The 22,045-nt window shown below is 38.1% G+C and overlaps 1 protein-coding gene across 1 annotated transcript; it reads right to left on the reverse strand.

Annotated features, from left to right (window-relative positions):
• Positions 1–988: 988 nt before the first annotated feature.
• Positions 989–21,951, reverse strand: TCAIM (T cell activation inhibitor, mitochondrial). The gene is made up of 11 exons (XM_084306910.1): positions 21,825–21,951; positions 20,335–20,406; positions 17,003–17,138; positions 16,322–16,475; positions 14,924–15,170; positions 13,611–13,733; positions 11,980–12,077; positions 9,788–9,879; positions 8,133–8,365; positions 6,540–6,671; positions 989–3,618 (listed from the first exon to the last, which is right to left on the reverse strand). The coding sequence occupies exons 2-11, from the start codon at positions 20,361–20,363 to the stop codon at positions 3,393–3,395; spliced, it is 1,470 nt and encodes a 489-aa protein (XP_084163036.1). The 5' UTR covers positions 20,364–20,406; positions 21,825–21,951; the 3' UTR covers positions 989–3,392.
• Positions 21,952–22,045: the final 94 nt, after the last annotated feature.

Genomic DNA, 22,045 nt, shown 5'->3' on the forward strand with positions numbered 1-22,045 from the left:
TTTGAGTGTCTTGCAGAATGTGAACACAAGCCAATCGGTCCCTGAAAGCATATCACAGCAATTAATATCCAGAAGAACAGTGACCAGATGGGTATTATTTCACTTATTTCATACAATTTTTATATATAGCTCAGAGAATCAAAACTGCATGTTAAGCTGTTAAAACACACGTAGGAAACTGTAGCACTGGAATCCATACAGAACTGATGCCATAAAACGTTAAGCATACACCTGACAAAATGGAAATTGTTGTTTGCCACTGCATGCATCTCCAGATCAAAGTATTAAACAGCATCAAAATAACGCATTAAAGGTGATTTTAATTTATTTTCCTTAAGTCCCCGTGTCTTTTATTCTAGCACTGAGTCTTTGAATTTCCTTCTGGCAACTGCACTAAAAGAATAAACCTTCCGGAGAGGCTGAATGACACGATCTGGGCACCGTGGTTTATTAACTCACGACGGATGACCAGCACACGTTTCAAGTCTTTGATCACTGGGAAAGATTTTTACTTATCTTTCAAACATTTATTGCAGATTTCTAAACAGGAGGAGGAAAACTCCAATTAAGCCAAACATTAATGACTGAAACAGCAAGACACCAACTCCACCTAATTTAACATTAGAATTTGTTTTCAAAACAAACACTTCTTGAAACTTCATACTGAGCGTGTTTTCACTTGTTGGTCACAGAGCAAGCAGGAATTCTGTACCAAAAACCACCACGGTAGATGTTAACACTCATTTAAAACTATCAGCACGACGAGCCGACAGCATACAGTCTGTTGAGCAGAAGGCGAGGTGTTCTGCCCCATTTAAAAGCAGGTCACAGTTTCAAATTCCCATTTCCACTCTGCCATTGTGATGAAAGGCTTTCAGAACTCTAGCCCCATTTCTCTCTTCCCCCCCCCCCCCCCCATTAAAATACTGTAACATAAAATATAATTCTGACAGATTTAAACCATACACACAGCTACCTAAACGGACAGTTCTGTTACTTTCAGGACAGTGTTCAAAATAAATCAAACCTGTCAAAATAAAATAATACCTATGACATGCACATTAAGTTCAGGTTTTTTCCCCGCTGCTTTCCTACATATATTTAAGAAAAAGAAGGTTGGGAGGACAGCATGTTTGTAAACTCAACCGTTCTGCAGTAAAATTGAACCACAGAAAGTGTGCTATAATTCAGCTAAGATACAGACCTCACAATGTTGAATTACTGAACTAGAAAGAATCTTAATTTTTGCTGCTGCTCAATTTTTGAGCAGTTTTTAGAGATTGTAGCATGCAGCCCCTTTCTCTGGGAAGACAGCAGCAGAACCGTGACTGGCTTATTGCACAAGCCCAAGAACTCAGCCAGGCAGTGAGCACCCAAGGAGCAGGCTGCCGGCCTTTTGGGGGCTGACATGTTTTGTCAGAGGATTTTCGCTACTTCCCTGCTAAACGGAATGGCGAGACTCATGAGATGTATTCCAGACTGGAAGCGTCTAATTGCAATTATTTTCATTACTTCCACATTTAAACTCCATCATCCGATACCCTCTCGCCCGTCCTTGCCTACTCCTATCAGGCCGGGGTCCTGACAGACCCTTTACACTTGCTGAAAGATCCCACATCATTTCATAAGGGCTCTTTACAGCTTACTTCTCCTTCCCCAGCCACTTCTAGCTGCCTTCTTTAAGACTCAGAGAAGGTCCATAAGTCTTTTCACTGTTTTTTTATGACATTAATGTCAGCCTCACTCAATCCCTAGCGGGATTCCTGTCACAATCACATCTAGACCCTCGATCGAGTCTACTAACCTTCCCTCATCAAACATTTTCTCTCTTCTACAGAGAAATTGGAGAGCTGCTTCTTGCCTGAATGCCTCTAAAGGGGCATTCAATTCAAGGAAGAAGAAGAAAATTGCTATGCAGCTTTTATTACAGGAGCTGCCCCACTTTCAAAGAGCTACAGGTGACAGGACTGGCTCAGTGGCTTAGTTCAAATGGGACACAAACATTATTGTCAATACTAGGTGGAGGGAGGGGAAGTAACAGGCATTAGAAAATTAATTGTTTAGTCAGAAGAAACTATCAACTGAACTTTATGACCTATGCAGGAATTGCTAAACATTTGGCTGAACTAAAGGCCCAAGAAACTCCAGTTCTGCCTCTCCATTTTAAGAGACACATTTGAGATCACAGTGTTGCAAACTTAACAACAACGATGACAAAAAAAACATCATAATTTGAAATTGAACCTTTCAACTGAAAAACTAGAGAAACCCAACAATTTCCCTCCTCGATACAGATGTAAATATAAGGCAGGTAAACATCAGAAAAATCCTTTTTTTTTTTTTTGCCAGTTGTTATCGGTGAAGTCCATAAATATTAAGCTGTTGGATTTTCCTCAAAGCATATTTTGCAAAGTAGTAACCCAGATACAAAACACATCTTGGCACGTATTACAATGAAAAAGCGTTGACAAATTCATACACTTTCATTTTGTTTAAGCAATAAAGTACCAGTATAGACACGTTTGCTCTACAGAGCCTTACTGCAAGCTCCTTGCTCTCACTGAGAAGTACTTAACACTTGCAGACAACCCCACTCAAATCAATGCTTCCTTCCCTTAGATGTCACGTTAAACTACTCAGGCACTAAGTGCCATGAATGGGATTTGCAATCTGGTAGTAGTGTACATAAAGATAAGTCTTCACAAAATTTGAATCATATTTGCTTCACAAATACAGGAAAATAAAAATAGAATGACATCTCCTCTACAGTAAGTGCAGACAGTACAACTGGCATGTTTTGAAATTCTAAGGCAACAATATGGGACCAGCATATGAAACTGTACTATAGAGACCAAGTTAATGTACTGCTTTCTTCTGCAGAGTAGAAGTAATTTTTTTTTTTTTAAATTCATTAAGAGGTAGCAATATGAAATGCCAATATTGCCACCAGATAACTTACATACTCAATTTCTGCATTGAAAAAATCCATTAAGGTGATATGTAGTGTCTGGTTTGAGTACTATACTCTATATTCATGGAAGTCTGTCTGGCAATATTCGTGTGTATTAAAAACACACATGCACATTTTTGCAGACTTGCAATTTAATATCTTTTCACCGTTAACTACAAAAATGCAGTGTGGCAACTGCTTTCATACACTGGGACTCCTACAGCAGTACAGAGAACGTACAGATGCTTCACCTAGAACTTGCAATACTATGCATTGTGCAAATTGCCTAGGACCCCAATCCTTTCTGAGCAGCAGTTAGAAGAAAATTTGAGGGTTGAGTACAGATATCAAAATACAGATTTAAATAATTTACTCTTAAAAACACTCATATTTATAGCCTCTTACAGAAAATAAACAATTCATCTGATTATCAGATAGGTCCTCAGCTTTTCCAGTTCCAAGGTATACACAGGTCTCCATCCTGCAGCACGGAGTAGAAGTGTGAAATGCAAAGGTGCATGCCTTGTAGGTAGGGTAACGATTCTTCCAGCAGCCGCTTACAGCAATCTATCATCTGTGCACTGGAAACGCTGGGTTCCTTATACAGCCGGTCCAAAGAAAACTTCTCAGTGGAAGTACCAATGAGCTCTTTTTCCGTAATCATCATCCTAGCAAACAAAGACAACATATGAGGACAAAATTAGAGCTTTCAAAAACCATTAACTTGAACCAACCTTTAAATAAGTACATTTACAGATTACACACATGTAAACAAAGGTAACGCTTCTTCATGTACAGGTATGGTACAGCTGTAATTTTGGTGCAGGACAATACCCACATCTGCCTCAGAAGCTAAACTGCGTATTCTTCCATGACCATGGGCAACACCATGCCTACACACTTGAAAGCCTGCATCATTAAATTTTTATTTTTTTTTTGCTAACAAGGTAATCGGAAAAATACCAAAAGAAAAATCCTGTGAGGTCTATTTCTAATATAAGGCATGGAAGTACTCAAATAACCTTGGAAGTATGAAGTTTAAGAGTAAAACTGTGTAACTACTCTGTCTTCTTAACAGTACTCCGCATGCCATCAAATCTAAGGGATGACAGATACAGTCACTTGATGTGTATTAAGTGTGGTAGTAACTTACTAATTGTAGGAAGTATACAGAATAACAAATTCATAGCTTGCAGATGATGATTTCCATTTACTCCAAACAAAGAGTAGTAAGACAGATCACACAAATTCAAGCTCCTCAGAAGTAAAGTTAATTTGCAGAATTAATTAAGATCACTGAAACTGTGGATTGCATGATGCAGATTCAGATCGGATTCAGCAGGCTTATACCTCTACCACAATACAAAACAGCTACTTTCTGAAAGTGAGGAAGTGGATTCATACTAGAAGACTGACATTATCCACACAAATAACACAATTTTGTGGAACAGCAATGTCCAAACTCTCCAGCACATCAGGTCATACAGAATTCCAGCTACGCTATGCTATTTACCACACATAAAACATTCACCTGCATGTTCAAAGTGTATCTAGTACATCTCAAAATATTTTCCTTTATCTCAAATCCCCGTTACAGCCACAAGATGCTAAAGAAAATCAGAAGTACAGAAAGGGTTCTTTTCAAGGAACCATTAAAAGGAAAAAGGGGTTTTCAGCTTCAATAAAGAGACACTAACAGAGAAATATGACATATCCACACACAAAAAGAAGAGGTGGTAAATACAGAGTGACTGTTTTGTATTACCTACAGCATAAGAACAAGAACACCAAATGAAATCATCAGGCCATGGTCTATAAAATAAAGAATACCTCTTCCCTCCTTCAATCTCCTTCAATACACACGTGGTTAACCTAATTCAACTCCGCAATTTGCTGCCACAGGATATTTTGAAGCCACGAAGTGTAAGCTGGCTCAAAAAATAATTAGACAATTAAGAAGGGAATAAAGATCTAGTGAATGCTTTTAACATGAGATAACACTTCCAGCTTCAAGTACTTAGTCAAGTACAGACTGTCAGAAACTGGAGAGGAGTACAGAGTAAAAAGAACACCATAATTTTGCCCCATTCACATAGCCTTTCCATAAGCTAACAGATGATGGGGTTTCAACAGACCTTTGATATGACCGAGTATAGCTGTTCTCAACTGTTTCATACAAACCAGCAATCATGCAACACACAGAAGAGCTGAGATATTTAGCTTGCCTCTTACATTGTTACAACACAGCTGCTTATACTCTGAGGGGAGCCCCACAGTTCTTTCACTGTTAACCTAAAGATGTCATTATTCCTGGATGAGTGTCTTTATGATGTGGGGTAACGTGAGGGTTTTGGGGGGGAGTGAGTTACCAGATGCAAATGCATATATTTGCTACAACATCCCTCCCAACCTCTATAGACAACACTTTTCCAGCTGTCACATACAGAAAGCTGGATAGAGAGCTATTCAACAGTTATCTCTGGCAAAAATAACCAACCCTTCATAGCTGTGCTTGGATTATGGAAAAACTCCAAAGAACCTCCATGCTGTACCAAGGTCCTCCCAAATGAGTCCTCCCAAGGAATGAGATCTTAACAGAGCTAAAACCATAAAAGCTTTCAGTAAGGCTTATTCCTAAAATAACCTTCATAAAACTAGCTGGATCTTAGAGATCATAGATACGCTCATGACAAAGTGTGAGGTTTCAGCAATTCATTAAAAGCTTTTGAAAGCAGAAAGATAAACTTGCAGTAATGACCTGTAAAAGGATAGTAACACCCAGTTATCCATCACAGTGTTTTATTCAAAATAAAATCGGTATCTCTACTTCACACTCGTCTTAATCCTCAAAGAGGCATAGAACATACAAGGTCAACAACAAAATTCACAAGTGTGCTGGATATTACATACTATGGACTTAATGTTAAGTGCTGGTACTGAGACTCACTGTAGTCACTCTCATCTCACAAGCACCCGTGAAAAAGTACCAAGGATGTATTTTTTTCCATCATTATATCCCTAGTTTTTCTCTTCCCCTTACTATGTGCTACCTAATCTTTTCCTCATCTAACTGACAAACAACTAGATATAACAACTCTCTAGTCAGTCTCAGCGGTTTTTAGTTTTATTTTGTCATTTTCTTGTTGCAATTTAAGTAGCGTTAAGTAGAAGTATGTTGCTTTTCTTACTCCATAGAAGAGCAAGAGTTTTCTTTTGTTAACAAAAAAAGAAAAACTCATCTTTTGGGATGTCATTAAAAAAAATGTCTTGTAGGCAAGGATCTGAATTTCTGAATAAAATTTCTGAATAAAGTACAATTTCTGAATAAAGTACAATTTCTGAATAAAGTACAATTTCTGAATAAAGTACAACTACTTCTATCAGCTGAAGGATGGGTATTTTCTGACAACTGCTTGTTCACAGAACATTTGAATTTTTAGCTTAGTAAAGCTGGTAAGTACAGTTTTACTTTAGAAACAGAAGTTATTTCCACCAGAAGAGCACAAATACTTTCTTCAAAGTTCTATAACAGCTACAAGTATACAAACATTTTCGAAAGCTAAGCATACTGAGTCATATAAAAACTTACTCTTCCTTTCTTTTCAGGTTCTCTCTTGCTTCCTGTGCTTTGGCAACAATAAACCATTGAAGGGTTGCTGGATCACAGACTGTTGGGATAGTAAAATGTCCAAATTCATGTAAGCTTGGTGTATATCTATCACTGTAATGAAACATGATGGAAATAAAAACCAAGGTATTTTTTTCATATAAACATTGACATGAATTACTTTCAGAATGAATTCTAACTATGAGTAAGAATATCACTAAATCATATTCAGAATAGCTGGTAAAAATTAATCAGTTTTGGCTTATGAGAACATAGAAGCATCATACATAAATCTTTTCATTACTTTTTATAAGCAACTCAGTCAAAAAGCATCAAAAAAAATACACCAACACCTTTATACTTAACTGCGTTGTTCTAATGGTGCAAACCCTTTTACTGGTGGAGTTACTCTTTATGTGAGAGAACAACTGGAATGTATGGAGCTCTACCTCAGGGTGGATTATGAGCGAGTTGAGAGCTTGAAGGTAAGGATAAAAGGGCAGGGTAACATGGGTGACACCACTGTGGGTGTTTACTACAGGCCACCTGATCAGGAAGTCACCAAGACTTCTACAGACAGCTGGAGGTAGCCTCACAATCACAGGCCCTGGTTCTCCTGGGAGACTTCAACCACCCTGTTGTCTGCTGGAAAGACAACACAGCTAGGCACAAACAGTCCAGGAGGTTCCCCCAGAGCACTGATGACAACTGATTTACAGGTGGTGGATGGGCCAACGAGGAGACGTGTGCTGCTGGACCTTGTGCTAACAAGAAAAGTCGGAGACGTAGAGGTTGGTGGCAGCCTTGCTGCAGTGGCCATGAGATGGGGGAGTTCAGGATCCTATGTGGAGGAAGCAGGAAAAGAAGTAGGATTGGAGCCCTGGACTTCAGGAGAGCAAACTGGCATCTTCAGGATCCTACTACTTGGAGGGATCCCACTGGATAGGGCCCTAGAAGGAACATGGGTCTGAGAACTGGTTAATATTCAAGTGTAACTTCCTTCAAGCTCAAGACTGGTGTACCCTACAAGTCAGAAGCCAAGCAAAGGGGGCAGAAGACCTGGGCACAGATGAGCAATGAGCTCCTGGAAAAACTCAAAACAGAAAAAGGAAGTAAAGAGCATGTGGAAGAAGGGACAGGCCACATGGGAGGAATATAGGAATGCCATCAGGGTATGCAGGGATGCAATGAGGAAGGCTACGGCCCATCTGGATGTGAATCTGGTGCTGTGTGCTCTATATGAACCTGCTTGAGCAGGGGGGTCAGACTAGATCTCCAGTGATCACTTCCAACCTCAACCATTCTGTGATTTAAACCAGCACAACACTGTAAGATAAAAACTCTAATTTTGACTCTGAAGTTGATTAAAACATGCAGAAGGTCTTTCAGTCCAACTCCTTCTGAACCCACAAAAAGGCGTACAAAACCTTGAGAACTAAAAGACTGACATGAAAATCTGAAATTTAGTTTTCTTCTTAGTGAAAGCAATAATCAGTGTAACAAAAAAATAAACAAAAAAACCCACCACAGCAGTAAAAGCTCTAGAAGGAAGAAATCTTCCCTATAAATACCTACCTTTCTAGAATCATTTGCAAGCCTCGCAGACTGTGAGGATGAAAACGTAGCCTACTGTCAAGTAATTTATTACAGAAAGAGTCCAGCGTCTCGTAGTACTCTTCTAGAGTCAACAGCGGTTGCAGCTCTTCTATGTACATAACTTGTATGCCTCCCAGAAGTTGGCTTATCCGATCTTCCAAAAACAGCAGCCTTTTCTGAAGTTTGTAATAATTTGGCAGTCTTTCAAAAATCTGTGCAGGCACACACACAAACAAACATTTCCTATGTTACACAGAACATTGTAATTGTAAGAAATTAAAAAAAAAATAAAAAAGGAGCCACTGAGCAGTGCAAACACGTGATCCAAGGGAAAAAAATCAATCAAACCATATAAAAAAATGAGAAATATTATATATATACACATTTTGGTGCAAGATATAACAGAAAATGTTTGTAAGTATTTTCAGTATTTACACTATAAAGGCACCAAAAGGCCATAACAAGATAGATGGATGTCCTTTATCTCTCTATCTATGGAAATTAATACTCCCAGATCCCTAAACAATTATAATTTAAGGCCTACGTAAAATGTTTATCAGCACAGTTACGGTGATAGAGGTATTCTACATACTGTTAACGAGAGTGGTTTTGACAGAATAATTTATATCAACTCTAAAAAAAAAAAAAAAAAGGCAGTCTCTGTTGCTGGAACAAGCTCTTTCTAAGAATTTGGTTCGTAACATATTTTGTCTGGAGTCTGAAGGGAGGGGAGGGAAGAATGAGGCTCCTGATTTACAAATCTACACCAGAAAAGATTAAGAAACGTTCAGACTTGTGAGTCAATACACAGAAGGTAGGTGACAGGGAGAAGGCTGGAACAGGGAAGAAAGTGAAAAAGGAAAAGTCCATAGTAGTCACTTCCTACCACCTACCCAATTATTACTAGAATGCAGCTTTTCATATAAAAAATACTGCCACTGTTCTGAAATTGTTCCAATCTCTCTAGAAATGACGGAGCAGCGGAATCCAAGCAGCTTTTGGCATAACTTCCATTGGTTCAGCATTCGCATTTCTTGTATGGAAAAACTGCAAAAATCCTCTAGGTATCATTATGATGAACCATTTTACAGACCGACGTGGACATTATTTTATTACTTCCTTTTCTTTTTGGTTTTTGTAATTCCTAAATAAAGCACTAGAACATAGGAACGCTTCCTAAAATGGGTTAGAATGTGACAGAAGTTTCTACTCTCTGAAAAACAAGTAGCTAACCAGACTCATGAAGATCTTCATCAACTTTTCCTGTGTATTTAATCTTTGGTGCACTTTTAAATAAAAAGCCCTTGTTTTCAGGTTTGAATACAGACCTCTTTAACTTCCAAAGCAAATACCATCACCACGCTTGCTTTGCATAACAAATTAGTTTGATTTACATCTAATCAGGAATACAACTTTGTTCGTTAGCAGGAGCAGCAGTAAAGATCTGACAGAGATTGTTAGTAAAAATACATCACAGGATTAAATTTGGGATGCAATATACACAGTTATGCTAAACATAGCAGCTGCATTATTTCCTTTAAATTACTCATCAGTGATCTGCAACAATTAATATTTTGGTTACAGTTTAAGAAAGGATGTCATAGCAAACAGCATCACTTGCTTTGAAATCTTACTTTGGTCCAGTGATGGTGAACATCCATGGTCCCCAGCATTATGTGGCCTGCCGCACTCATACCTGAACGGTCTGTGAACACCACTGTGCGCCCTGAAGATTGAAGAAAGCTCTTTACTAAGTTTGGTTATTGTAATGATTCCCACAATTATTTAAGGTCTAGCCATGTATGTCATAAGCAACACATTTTCACTGCACAAAAATAAACCGGTGCTTTCCTTCTGTTCAGAATCTGAAAAAGTGATTCTTAAGAACTCTGGTTCCAGAATTTTTCCATGCCAACCTCAACTAGCTTTTATTTTCTCTGTTTGAACAGACAGATTTGATAGATTTTTTAGTTAAGCAGACTTTTTCTTACAAAGACAGTTCTTAAAAAAAGAAAATTGCAGCAGACTGCATCTTCAAAGAATCTGTACAAATAATACATACCCAAAGAAATATATGCTGTGTACTTAAAGTATGTGGAAAAGGTTGGTCAAAGAACTATTAGCACAATCATTCAACGCTATTTCCACAAAGCTATCTGCAGCATTCAAGCCATCAGGAATGCCTTCGTATTAAGTTTTTTATTGGCTTGCTTTTAAGAAAGAATAAAAGCAACATAAAAGTCTAATGCTATTTTTAAGTGTAGCACAAAGATTCTCAAGTATTCTTGAGGGAAATAGCAGAGGCAACTACTTATCAAAATAAACTTCCAACAGATGTCTTCAGTGTGATGTATTAGTCTGCAAGACAAGGCTTAAATAGAAGATCTGGAAAGTACCAGACACCAAACCTAAAGAGTGTAAAAACCAAAACCAAATAAAGCCACTTAATTTCGCTGCCGTAAAACAATAGATGGCAATTTCTATGTTATGCAGCATTAACATTACATGGCTGGAACTGTCTAAAATCACTAAATATAATGCTGCGTGCTGAACCAGCTGTAAGTTAAAGTAATGCTACTAGTAACTCCACAATAACTCATTTTTGAGATCAAAAGGGCAGGCGTTGTCTTTGTAACGAAGCATACTGGACAACTGTAAAAAGGGAGCATCATTCCATTTTTGATGTTAAGCTCTGCAAGAACTACAAGGATGAGATTGAAATAATTAGGAATCTCTAAGACAGGAAAAAATGGACAAAAGCATAGAACATAATGGCTTCCAATTATGAGACCAGTTATTACTCTTCAAGAGTCTAGATGGAAAAGGCAGCTAATTATGTTGAAAACATACCTAGGGGAAGAAAAAAAGCTTCTCCTGAACCCATCTCTCTACCTCAGCATACAGACACTTCAACCTGCTCTCAGCAATCGTGTTTCCAAAATACTTAAGAGCAAGCAACACTGACTTCAAGACATCTAGTCCATCCTCTTACCCCAAGGCAAGACCAACTGTACTTTTAGGTACTCACAATTATTTGTCCAGTATATGATTAAAAACATTTGAAAATGGAGACTACAACAGGGTCACAGGACAGACCTCTCTAGCACTTTACATCCTTACCATGCTTAGGTAAAGAAACTAACTTGAAATCTGACACAGTTTATACCTATTGTTTTACTCACTCTGTCTTTTGACAAAGGATTAAGTGAACCCTCAAATGAAAGCCACTCAAAACTGAGTATCTGGAAACAGGCAAAAAATGTGGAGCTACAATTACAGCAAACAGCTACTGCCAAGACCAAACAGCTATATCAAAAAAAATAGTATGTCAGATTTACAGAATATTTTATTTTTTTCCTGAGAAGGGACTTAATTGTGAGTATTTTATTGAACACACACGATAATACGATTTTGAAGGGATTCTGTGAAGTCCTCCTTATATTGAACGTTTAGAAAACCACTAGTATTTTTTTCTTGAATCTACCATGAGTAACAACCTGTCGTTCCCCACTATCCTTTCAAATACAGTCTGAATTTTTTGCATTTGTTTGTAGTACTTAGTCTTGTGCCTTCACCTCACTCCTCTTGCATTTATCAAGAAGTAAAAAGCTGAGTGTAGAGAATGCACTGTAAGGAAGGGTCACTGAAAACAACCAGTAGCTTAAAATGTAAATTCTCATCACCCTTTTAGTAAGCCTACAAGTTTTTTTTGCAGTTATCAAAAGCACTCATGAAAAAATACTACAGCTCCCTTGTCAGAGAAGAGTCATGCTAACCTTTGAATCAATACTCTTTAGGATATATGGAACAAGCAGTGGAAATATACCTTTAACATTCTTTACTACTTCAGGTCTCTGTTGGACTAAGCGACCTAGGCTGTGCAGTTGGCTACAGCGATGAGCAATACCCCAGCTTCTTTGCCACCTGGATAAAAATACAAATGCGAGCATTTCATTTTCAGCTTTATAAAAAAAAAAAAAAAAAAAAAAAAAAAACAACAACACACAGGCTGAGATACAGACAAGAACCTTACAACTCAAATGACTCAAAGTAACACTTCTTCGACAGTGATAAAAGCAAAGACCTATCAAAAAGCTGTCCATGTCATGCTATTTGAAGAGATAAAAGTCTAAATAAAATTTCACAATCTCCCTTGAAATAAGTGCCAAGAACAATATGGGATAAAAACAGATAAGAGTAAACTCGTCTAAGAAAAATAAATATAAAAGCTGGTGGATGGAACAGAATTTGAAAATTAAACCTCTTGCCTAATAAGAAGGGGTTAGTTAGCAAATAGTAACATACGAGCCAGGATTCGGTCCACTCATGTGGCATGCAGCTTCTGTTTGCACACTGTGTAATGTTTGTCTAGAGCAGCAAATATTGTATATAAAGGAAGTTGTCCTTTAAGTTCCTAGCTCAAAATATCATGATTCTAGCAGTAAATTGCCCTTTTCTTTTTTTTAAACCACATTTGGAGTGGAATAAGTTTTGCTTCTATAATATCATCTTTGTTAAACCACTCAGTAGCCAGGTGTTTTATTAGTGACTTTAATAAACATAGTTTTGACATCTCTTTCCATCATGCAGAAGAGACAAGCTAGTAATTAATAATTTCAAAAAATGTTTAAATTAAAAAGTTCCCAGTATATCAAAAAATGATGTTTTTCATCTTTGGAAAAATTGCTGGCTGATATTGAACTATCTCAGAATGGGAAATTGGCATTCCAGGATTGTGCTGTGCCTGGCCGGGATGGATTTCCTTATCTTCATAGCAGCCCTGCGCTTTGGATTTTTGACTAAGACCAAGGACAACATGCTGATGTTTTGGCTATTGCTGTGCAGCACTGGCACAGCACTGAGGTTCTTTTTTTTTCCTACTCTGCCCCCATCAGGGAGCAGACTGGGGGTGGGCAAGGTGGGAGGAAACAGCCAGGACAGGTGACTCCAGATGACCAGAGGGACACGGCCATATGGCATTTGTCTTCCCAAGCAACCATTATGAGTGCTGAGGTCTAAACGCCTGCCTCTCGATAGAAAGTACTGAATTAACATTCAATTAACAAAGCTAACATTCTCATTCAACCTTGAAACACCAGAGCATTAGGCTGGAGTATCACAAATAGTAGCTTCCTATTAATATATTTATTTTTCAGACCTCCTGAAACTTGAATTCTTTCCTAAATGATGGAAGGTTAATGTAACTCCTGGAAGGCTCCTAACTTCTCAAAACATAGCAAACCTATGTATTTAGTTTCAAATGTTAGGTCTTTCAGAGCAGATTGTAACAGGGAACTTTTGTCCTGCTACAATTCTTCCAGAGAAATCTTGTTCAATGCAATAACAGTATCATACATGAAATACAGCTGCTTTGCCAGAATAGGCCTTTAAAACTCATGGCACACAATGCCTCACTTTGGCTGTCCTAATGCAAATCCAGATAAGGTAATTTATTACCTGATATCTGAGAGCTGGAGTTGATGAGAAAGTTCAAATTTTAAACGTTCAAGTTCTTTTCTAAGTGGCAAACTCTTCTTTAGTTTTTTAACTGCACTTGCTTCATTATCATCTAGCCAGGATCTGAAGAAAAAAAAAAAAAAAAAAAAGGAAAAAAGTAGAACATTGAATTTTCTCTCTCATAAAAATAGTACATCTTACTGCTAACATTAATGTTTTATTTCAAGTTACAAGGTAAAGAGATTTTTTCTTTCTAAAGTAGAGGTCAGAAACTGAAAGCACTAACTGCTTGCCATTAAAATATTTACAAAGGTAAACCCGCTGCTCTGTATCTTCAGGGGGACTAGGCAATCAGATTGAACGGAAAGACTTTGACAACATTGCAACTATAAAACTTTGAGAGGTGTGAAATGTGTAGAGCAGCAGATTAGTGCTATTTATTTAGGCGAGCTGCTTCAGACATCAGTGCTTTAATGAAAGAAGTACCCAATCATCTGTCTTTAATAAATAAATTATCCTAAGAGACTGTCAAATAAAGGAGGTGGTACTAAAGGGCCAAGTTACACAACTCTTACAGAGCTGGAATGAGCACGGATTATACAGGTCAAAGTTTTACCGTTCTTTTGTCAGTAATCACAACCCTGGAAACACGACTTACAGTGCACATCTAAAGCCTTGAATAAACAGTTCATTCTATTTTTAGGAGAAAGCTACTCTTTAAGAGATTTAGCCTTGGCTGATAGCATGAGCTTATTCCCACACACTCATTTTTTACAAACGAATACTTCAATTCTTATAAAGTATTCTAAGGGAATAAAGCAAACAAAAAAAAGGAGCCCAGCACCAAACGGCTAGGTATTAAAACCAGACTGTTAATAGATAACTGCAATGTGTCATTTCTTGTCAATGTGTAAAAACAAGTAAAAATGTTATACACTTGCTAAATCCCAGTTAATAAATGTTTTACAGTAGTACGTAGTATAGTGATTTTCGTTGTGGAATGCTAGGTAGGATAACAAGTATTTTTTATTTTCCAATGACAGAAGTCTCAACATTATAAAAAAAAGTTTTTGATACGCTGATTTTAACCCTGCCCCCAAAAGGAGCACATACAGTTTATAAACAACCAGCTTCTAAATTATAACATGCTGCATATAACACAAGTTTAGTATTTGTAACTGATGGTAGACCCTTAGAAGCACAATGCTATGCCATCTGGCAACTTGAAACACTCTAACCTTAATTTTCATGTATTACCTCCTTTCACGTATTATTAGGTTACAAAAATAAAATCAAATACAAGCCTTACATACGTTAAAGTAGTTTCCACTCTTTGGGCTTGTTCTAGGTCTTCCTCAGGATCCTTGAATCCAGTAAACGAATAGTAAGTTTTATCCCATTTGATCGGTCTGTTCAGTGTGCTTTTTGCTTCCTTGTGGGGCTGAGAGTTCACATTCAAACTCTGAACATGCTCCGTAGACAAACTGCAGGAGTTGAGAATATCTAATACTGTGCTCAGGAGATCTCTAGTATGTAGTGTAAAACTGACGGCTCGAAACCCTAAAAAATACAAGTCATAAAAATTAGCATTATTTAACTGAATTACTTTAACCGCATTCACATTTCTCTCATCTTAAAAAATTAAAAACAAGGGTGCGAATACGCAGAAATTATTATGGCCTTGTTTTTTCAATATTCACTGCAAAATTCAAAGCAGTTTAACCTTTACAGTCATCTATCTCCAGAACTATAAACATTTTTAAGTATCTGAATCATTGGTCAAATCAGAAATCTAGCCGCAGATGCAGCAAAATCCAAGAAAATATTATTTTGCTTTAGCAGTGGCAGTGCAACAAAGAATTCATATTATTACTGATCATCAATTTGCATGGAATTTGCACTTACACACTGGCTAAAATTAAGGTCCAGTAGTTAAATGATTGGACTAACTGCCCAATAAGAAAGCAAGCCAGTTCTGGAGTCAGAAGCAGAATGCTGCTGACAGTTCAACTGGCATAAATAGACTGGACATACTGCTACTATTTTCTTGAAACACAGTTATAATTTTGTTTTCTGGCAGTAAGGTCCCTCACAATTTGCTCAAGTTTTTGACTAGCAGAATACAGAACATAAAACTCATCTGTTAGATAAGGCATTCTGGTTCATGAGAGACAAATACGTAAACCAAAATTAACCAAAACCTCTATTCTGAGCTTGGCAATATTGACTGTAGTCACAAAGCTAAGAGAACATGTGGTAAATTAAAGCTTCAGATACTACATACGGCATCTGCTTTCAGAAGAAATTCCTGCTGATCCTACAGGCACCCTGATATTGAGTACTACATATTGTCTGCAAAACAAGGACCCTCTTGTTGTTCAAGTTAAACATAAATAACATATTTAAAGCACAACAATTATCACTTACATCAAACTGTGTTTTTTTTTTTTTTTTTTTTTTTTTTTTTTTTTTACTTCATCATACTGCAATTTAACCTCAACCTCAAATTCTCATTCTTTCAGTACTTTTAAAAGTTCAAGATGTTTAATTAAGATGGTCTTAGCTGGTCTGATCTAATACACGTTTTCATGGTTTGACAGCATTTTATTCAGTTGAAAAGTCATCATGACTGCACAAGGCATCAAAGACTGCACAAAATTCTTTCAAGATTTTTAATACAGTAAGATACATTCTGCATGATATAAAAGCACCTGAAGTACTGAAGGATTCTTGAACATTAGAAGAGTTTGGTTCTCTTTCTCTTACATAAAAAGTAAGCTGAGTTGGTTTAAAAGAGCGAAATCCTGGTTTCTGCAGATTCTCCAAGTAGCCATTTAACCTCTTCAGAGAGTTTTCATTTACTTCCTGTTAAAAAAAAAAAAAAAAAAAACACACACACAAATGGGCCAGTTCTCATCTAAACCTTTTTAATCTCAAACGCAAAATTAGCATTTTGCTAATTTTGTCTGAACGACACAGTTCATATTCTCAGCTTAAATGAATAATTACCTTGCATGAATGCACCGTATGATGCACATACTTGTACATTCCTGTGACAGATTCCCCAAGCCCGTTTTTAGGGCTTTCAAAAAAGGACTTAAGAAAATAATCCATTGATTTCAAATATGATGCACAGCATTTCAAGCAATATTATAAGTTAAATTGAAAAGACTCCATGTGTTCATTACAAGAATTAAACAGAAAATATGACTAATAAAAAAAATGTTTAAGGATCTATCTTTGCTAAAAATAAATTAAGCAGTGCATTTTTTTGTTCTTTTGTAACTATATTCAGCTGTAATGCTACCCCACCCCAAAAGCAAGGAAAACAGCACACTTCCATCCTTGATGCACGCCACATTTACAAAGAAATCCAACTGTAAGATTTTTACCCTTTCTTTGGGATGCTGGCCAAAGAAATCCGGATGCACAGCAAAATAGAAAGGTCTGAGAGCATTGATGGCATCAGCTCCTGACAACGTTCTTGACTGAATAATGCATTGTAGCAATATCTTCTCCAGACATAACCTAACAAAATAATAAAATGTTTATGTATGATGCAACCAATCAAGTGACAAACTGGTATAAATTACATTAGAATGTGACAGAATGGAGTAAACATTCTCAATTGCAAGTGTAATCATTTAAAAGTGTTATTAGAAGTCTGAGTGCTGTTTTTTTTTTTCCCCTTGGGACTCACAAAACTGCATTTATACAGAGCAAACCTAACAGGTTCCAGACACGGTGGATGCTAATGGCTGATTAAAGACATTTAAGTACAATAACATTTTCCTCTAAAGTAGGCTCAAATGATAATTTCCCAGTCAAGTAGTTAGAATGATAAAGACTGGCTTTAGTGGTATTTTTTGCAGCTGTTCCTGAAGCTGTTCCTAAAAACCAACCCTTGCATACTTTTGAACCTCCAAGTTAAAAACCCAGCCCCCCATTTTTTCTTCAAGCAGTGCCAAGGAGTATTAAATTTTTCCCAGATATAATAACCACAATTCAACCAAGAAGTTCTGCATTTGTTTGAGGGTCACATAGTCATGTCAGTTTTGAAGCAGATTCAATCTAATTTCCCAAACATTTACTCCTTTATAGGAGATGTCTAGTAAGATGACAGCACTTTTTTGTCCTTTGATCTTCACTGAAAGACAACAAAACCAAATTTCAGTGGTAGAAAAGAAGATTGTTTCAAGTAAGACCACAAAGAAAAGTCAAATTAAAGTTCTAGGAAGTAGAGAAAGTGCAAAAGATTGACTACCTCCAATTACGCATAAATTAAACAACAGTTCTGCAAACTGCACATTTGTGCAACAGAAGACTGAAATGGAAGAAAAAGCAAGCTCTGAATTAAAGACCACCATTTCCTGCCATAGCTTAAAGCTGATATTCAAGTCAGCATACACTACAGTGTATTTAAAAATGGCAAGAAGAGGCAAAGCGTGAATATTGAATGATATATTTCTCCTTCACCTGATTTCACAGGGTAACAAATTCAACTGGCTAATCATTTCCTCTGTGATTAACGTTAATTTTGTTTTGCAACTCAGAAGGGTAGGGATTATGCTCTGTTAAGCAATACAATACTGTTTCACTCCTCACAGTAACATTCATTCAAACTGCAAGCCCCAGTAAGAAATATACGGAAGGTAAGAAACAAAGCTGCTTCCAATTCATATAAAAAAAAAAAAACAACCACCAAAACTATGTTAGTAATATTAAGCAAGACTGTTTGTACATAGAGCTATTTGCTCAGCATCCTATACCAAAAAGCCAACCTTGGACTCAGAAACACGTGAGACTGTTTCTGACTGCTCTCATTAATTAAAACCCACCCCCAAAAAGCCCTAAGTCTGTGCTCAGACAGTATTTCTCATACTGGCAAATGAAACAGCCGAGTTGCTAAGCTGATGCTGTGACCCTTACTTTACCTTTCTTCTGTCAACCTTTTGAGCTCTTCAATTAGAAACATAAAAGCAGTTAAAGCTAATGGTTTCTGCCTCTAAGAGGAAGGCAAATATTGAATTAGCAGGTCTTAAAAGTCAGCTTGCTGAAAACAGGAAAAGTTTGTGTAGCGAAATGGAAAGGAAAACCTGTAACATAAGAAGAGTGATGAAATTTCCAACTGCTAATGACTAAAGATAATTTTTGTGAGTGTGATTTAAACAGAAGACAGAAGTCTGTCATTTATTACTGGCAAACATTTCTACCTCCTTGCTGGACACGTCTGAGGAAGGCTCTAAGATTAGTCATCACTATAGCACACGATCCTACTCGAAACAGCAGGAGATGGTGAAGTACTCTGGCAATATCATGCTTTTATGGAGAGCAAAAGCTCTCAAAAAGAACGTGCCAGAGGTGCTCGGTGACACAGGAAAAAAAACCTCTGCCTGTCCTGGCAAAAAGGAAACAAAGCACACCAGATGGGAAATCCACTTGGTCATAGGCTTTATTATTTTTAACACGAAAAGACAAATGCAACTGTTTTGCTGAGAAAAAAAAAATCTTTCATATTTGTCTTTTGTAGCAAGTGGACACAACGGTGAAAAAAATTATTTCCAGCAAGAACAATAAAAAAGCAAATCCAACCAGTTACCCATCTGATGGCAGATTTTCATTAACAGCCACATAAGAAACCCACATCCTACTAGGCCTGGCTGCTGGGAAGGAAGAAGTAAAGGGTTCAGTTCTCTCTTCACCTTGTTTGTACACTGTATCCCACATTTACCTTCCAGCTACATTGCACGCTGCTTCCAGTACTTTGGGGAAAAGTTCCAACGCACCTGGAAATTATTAATCATTTCCATCTGCTATTCTACAAGAAAAATGTCCAAGTATGGACAACTTCAGTGCACTTGTTTTGTATCTAAACAACTCTGTCATGCTAGTAGGAAGGCTCAGGATGCCAGCCAAAAGTCTATTTTGAACTTGCTTAAAAGAGAAACGCTCAAAGGCCAAAATTAGTCTGCGTGACAGGAGGAAGAATTCATTCACCGAAAATGAAAGACAGAACTCTGAGACATCCTTCAAGTGAAGTGACAAAATATATGAATCGAAATGAATTTAGGGAGAGAAAATGCAAGGAAGATGCTTATGGCTTCTTGCAGAAGGGGCAACAGATTGTTCCCAGAGCTTCATGCTGATTTGAAGAGCAGAGAAAGGCTTCATGTTAAAATCAAGGTCATAACCACTTCGAGGGCAGCCGTCTCCGCTCCGTGAAAGACGTGAAACACAATCTCTCTTAGAATACATTATGCAATCGTATGCTAGAGTAGATTTAATTTATTGATTAATTCCCTTCAGCTTTCTTTCTACTTTTTCTTCACATCTCCCTGAAGCCTAACTTTTTGCACTGAAAAGCTTTGTTAAATTAAGCTCGCTCCTACAGATACATTCACTCTTTTTTAAACACTGAGCTTTAATAACTCGGTAATACAATAACATATTGGATACTGTATTCAGGTTTAGAATACCACTTTCTCATAATTAAGCTATTTAGGCCTTGCTTTGTTTAGAGCCTTTTTAGCATCTTGCTTGAGGACAAGCACATAGCTTTTGGGCATTTTTCAACTCTGGATGCTCTGTTGATAGCTTCAGGCTGTACAGATGAAAAAGCCAAAGAAGTAAGGATTAAACAAAAAACACCTCATCAATTTTACATGCATGCAAGTCATAAGCAAACTTTTAAACACATGCTAATTAAGTCAGCAACATGCCTTACCTTCTCACGACTCTCAAGCAGCAAAACATTTCAACGACTCAATGCTCAAGAAAGCTTTTGGCCATCCATTCACTTAAAAAAAAGAAAAGAAAAAAACTGTTTAGTAGTGAACATGAGCATAGACCAGCATTTCTCTAAATCTTGGGTGATAACCTTTAAAGTGAGAATAGCAGTACAAAACTGAGAAATCGCACAAAAAAAAAGTTTCACAGAGAACAGTTTCCTGTTTGCTCTGCAAACAGACTGCAAGGAGTCTAACAAACATTAAGAGTTTCTACTGTGTTTTGATTAGAAGATGAATAAAGATGTTCTAGTTAGGGGAAAAAAAAATTGTACTGAAAGTGTTTCCCATTTCTCCTGATGTTCAGTTTTTGTCTTAAGTATGGAAAAGAAAAAAAATAAACCTTTTCAAGCATTAGCCTGTCCAATTAATGGAATTCCAGGTTATTTTTCACTCCACTAAGTCCAAAACTTTCAAACAAGTGATGGTATTTTAAAACTTATTTGCCAAGTATTTTATTGGACCGAGACATAGAAGCAAAGGGAAGGCCTGTTATGCAATAACGCCTGTTAGCCTTCTGAAAAGTTTGCTGGCACTCACAAAAGTTAATCAGCATTTTCTACCAGAGAGAAGGATCCATATTTCTGGATTATCCATCAGTAAACTGAGTGTTTTCAAACAGGAGATAAAACACTTAGCATGTCAGACTGCAGCCACGCACCTGATTGATTATTGGGGATTAAGAGGGAAGATCCATATGGGCAATGTTTCCTCGTAGGTTTTCGGTGCACTTTTAAGAATACTTTATTGAAAAAACTTGGCTTTTACAGCTTACAAAGTAGTAAGCACCCCAAGTGTGTTATTTCACCCGGGGTGAGGCATTACCTGAGGGACACCACCCTGGCTTCCAATGGAGCATCAAAGTTACTTTGTTTAGCAAAACAGCTGAAGTTTGAGAAGTGCATCTTGCTGAGATAAATACAGTTTATTAAGAGTATGTTATTACGTGCAGGTAGAGGCGAGATATGTTGAGCTAAAATTTCTCCAGCTTTTAAGTTACCTTCTGATTATCATCCAGGAGAGCAGGACAATGGTCCCTTTGCTTCTTGGTACCTGTGGCAATAGTATTAAGTGAGGATTTTCCCCAGGAGCAGCAGCAGCAGGCTCCCCGGTGCTGGGACAGCTCTCCCCCTGCAAGTTTACCTCCGGTTATTTGGACAGGGGATGGAAAAAAAAAAAAAAAAAACACAACAAAATCTCCCTAATCTGCGGCGACGCTTTACATAACCAGACAAAAGCATCATTGTTCCTGCTCCAAACGCTCCGCTAACTGCTCGGAAGCCGTCCCAAATTAAAGCCTCAGCCTCCAGGAGGGGGGGGGGATTCGCCCCCTAAGGACACCTCAGGAGCACGGGGCGCACCCCGCAGCCCCCCGAGCAGGACTCGGGGGTCGCCGCCGCTGCTTCCACCGCCTTGTGTCGGGGCTTACCTGCGCCTGGCTCCTCGGGCAGCCCTCGGAGAGCCGGCAACGAGCACGGGGCGAGGCGGCCCGGCTGCTGCAGCCCGAGCAGCCCCGGCCCTGCCCGGCCCGGCCGCACGGCGCCCCCCGCTCCTGCCCCTGCCCGCCCAGCCGCCCGCCGGGGCCCGGCCCCCATCGCCCGGCGCAGCCCCGGCCCCGGAAACGGCGCCAGGGGGCGGGGCCCGGCGGCC

The sequence above is a fragment of the Netta rufina genome (genome assembly GCF_964035555.1).
Source record: "Netta rufina genome assembly, chromosome: 2".
In the NCBI taxonomy this organism is placed as follows: Eukaryota; Metazoa; Chordata; class Aves; order Anseriformes; family Anatidae; genus Netta; species Netta rufina.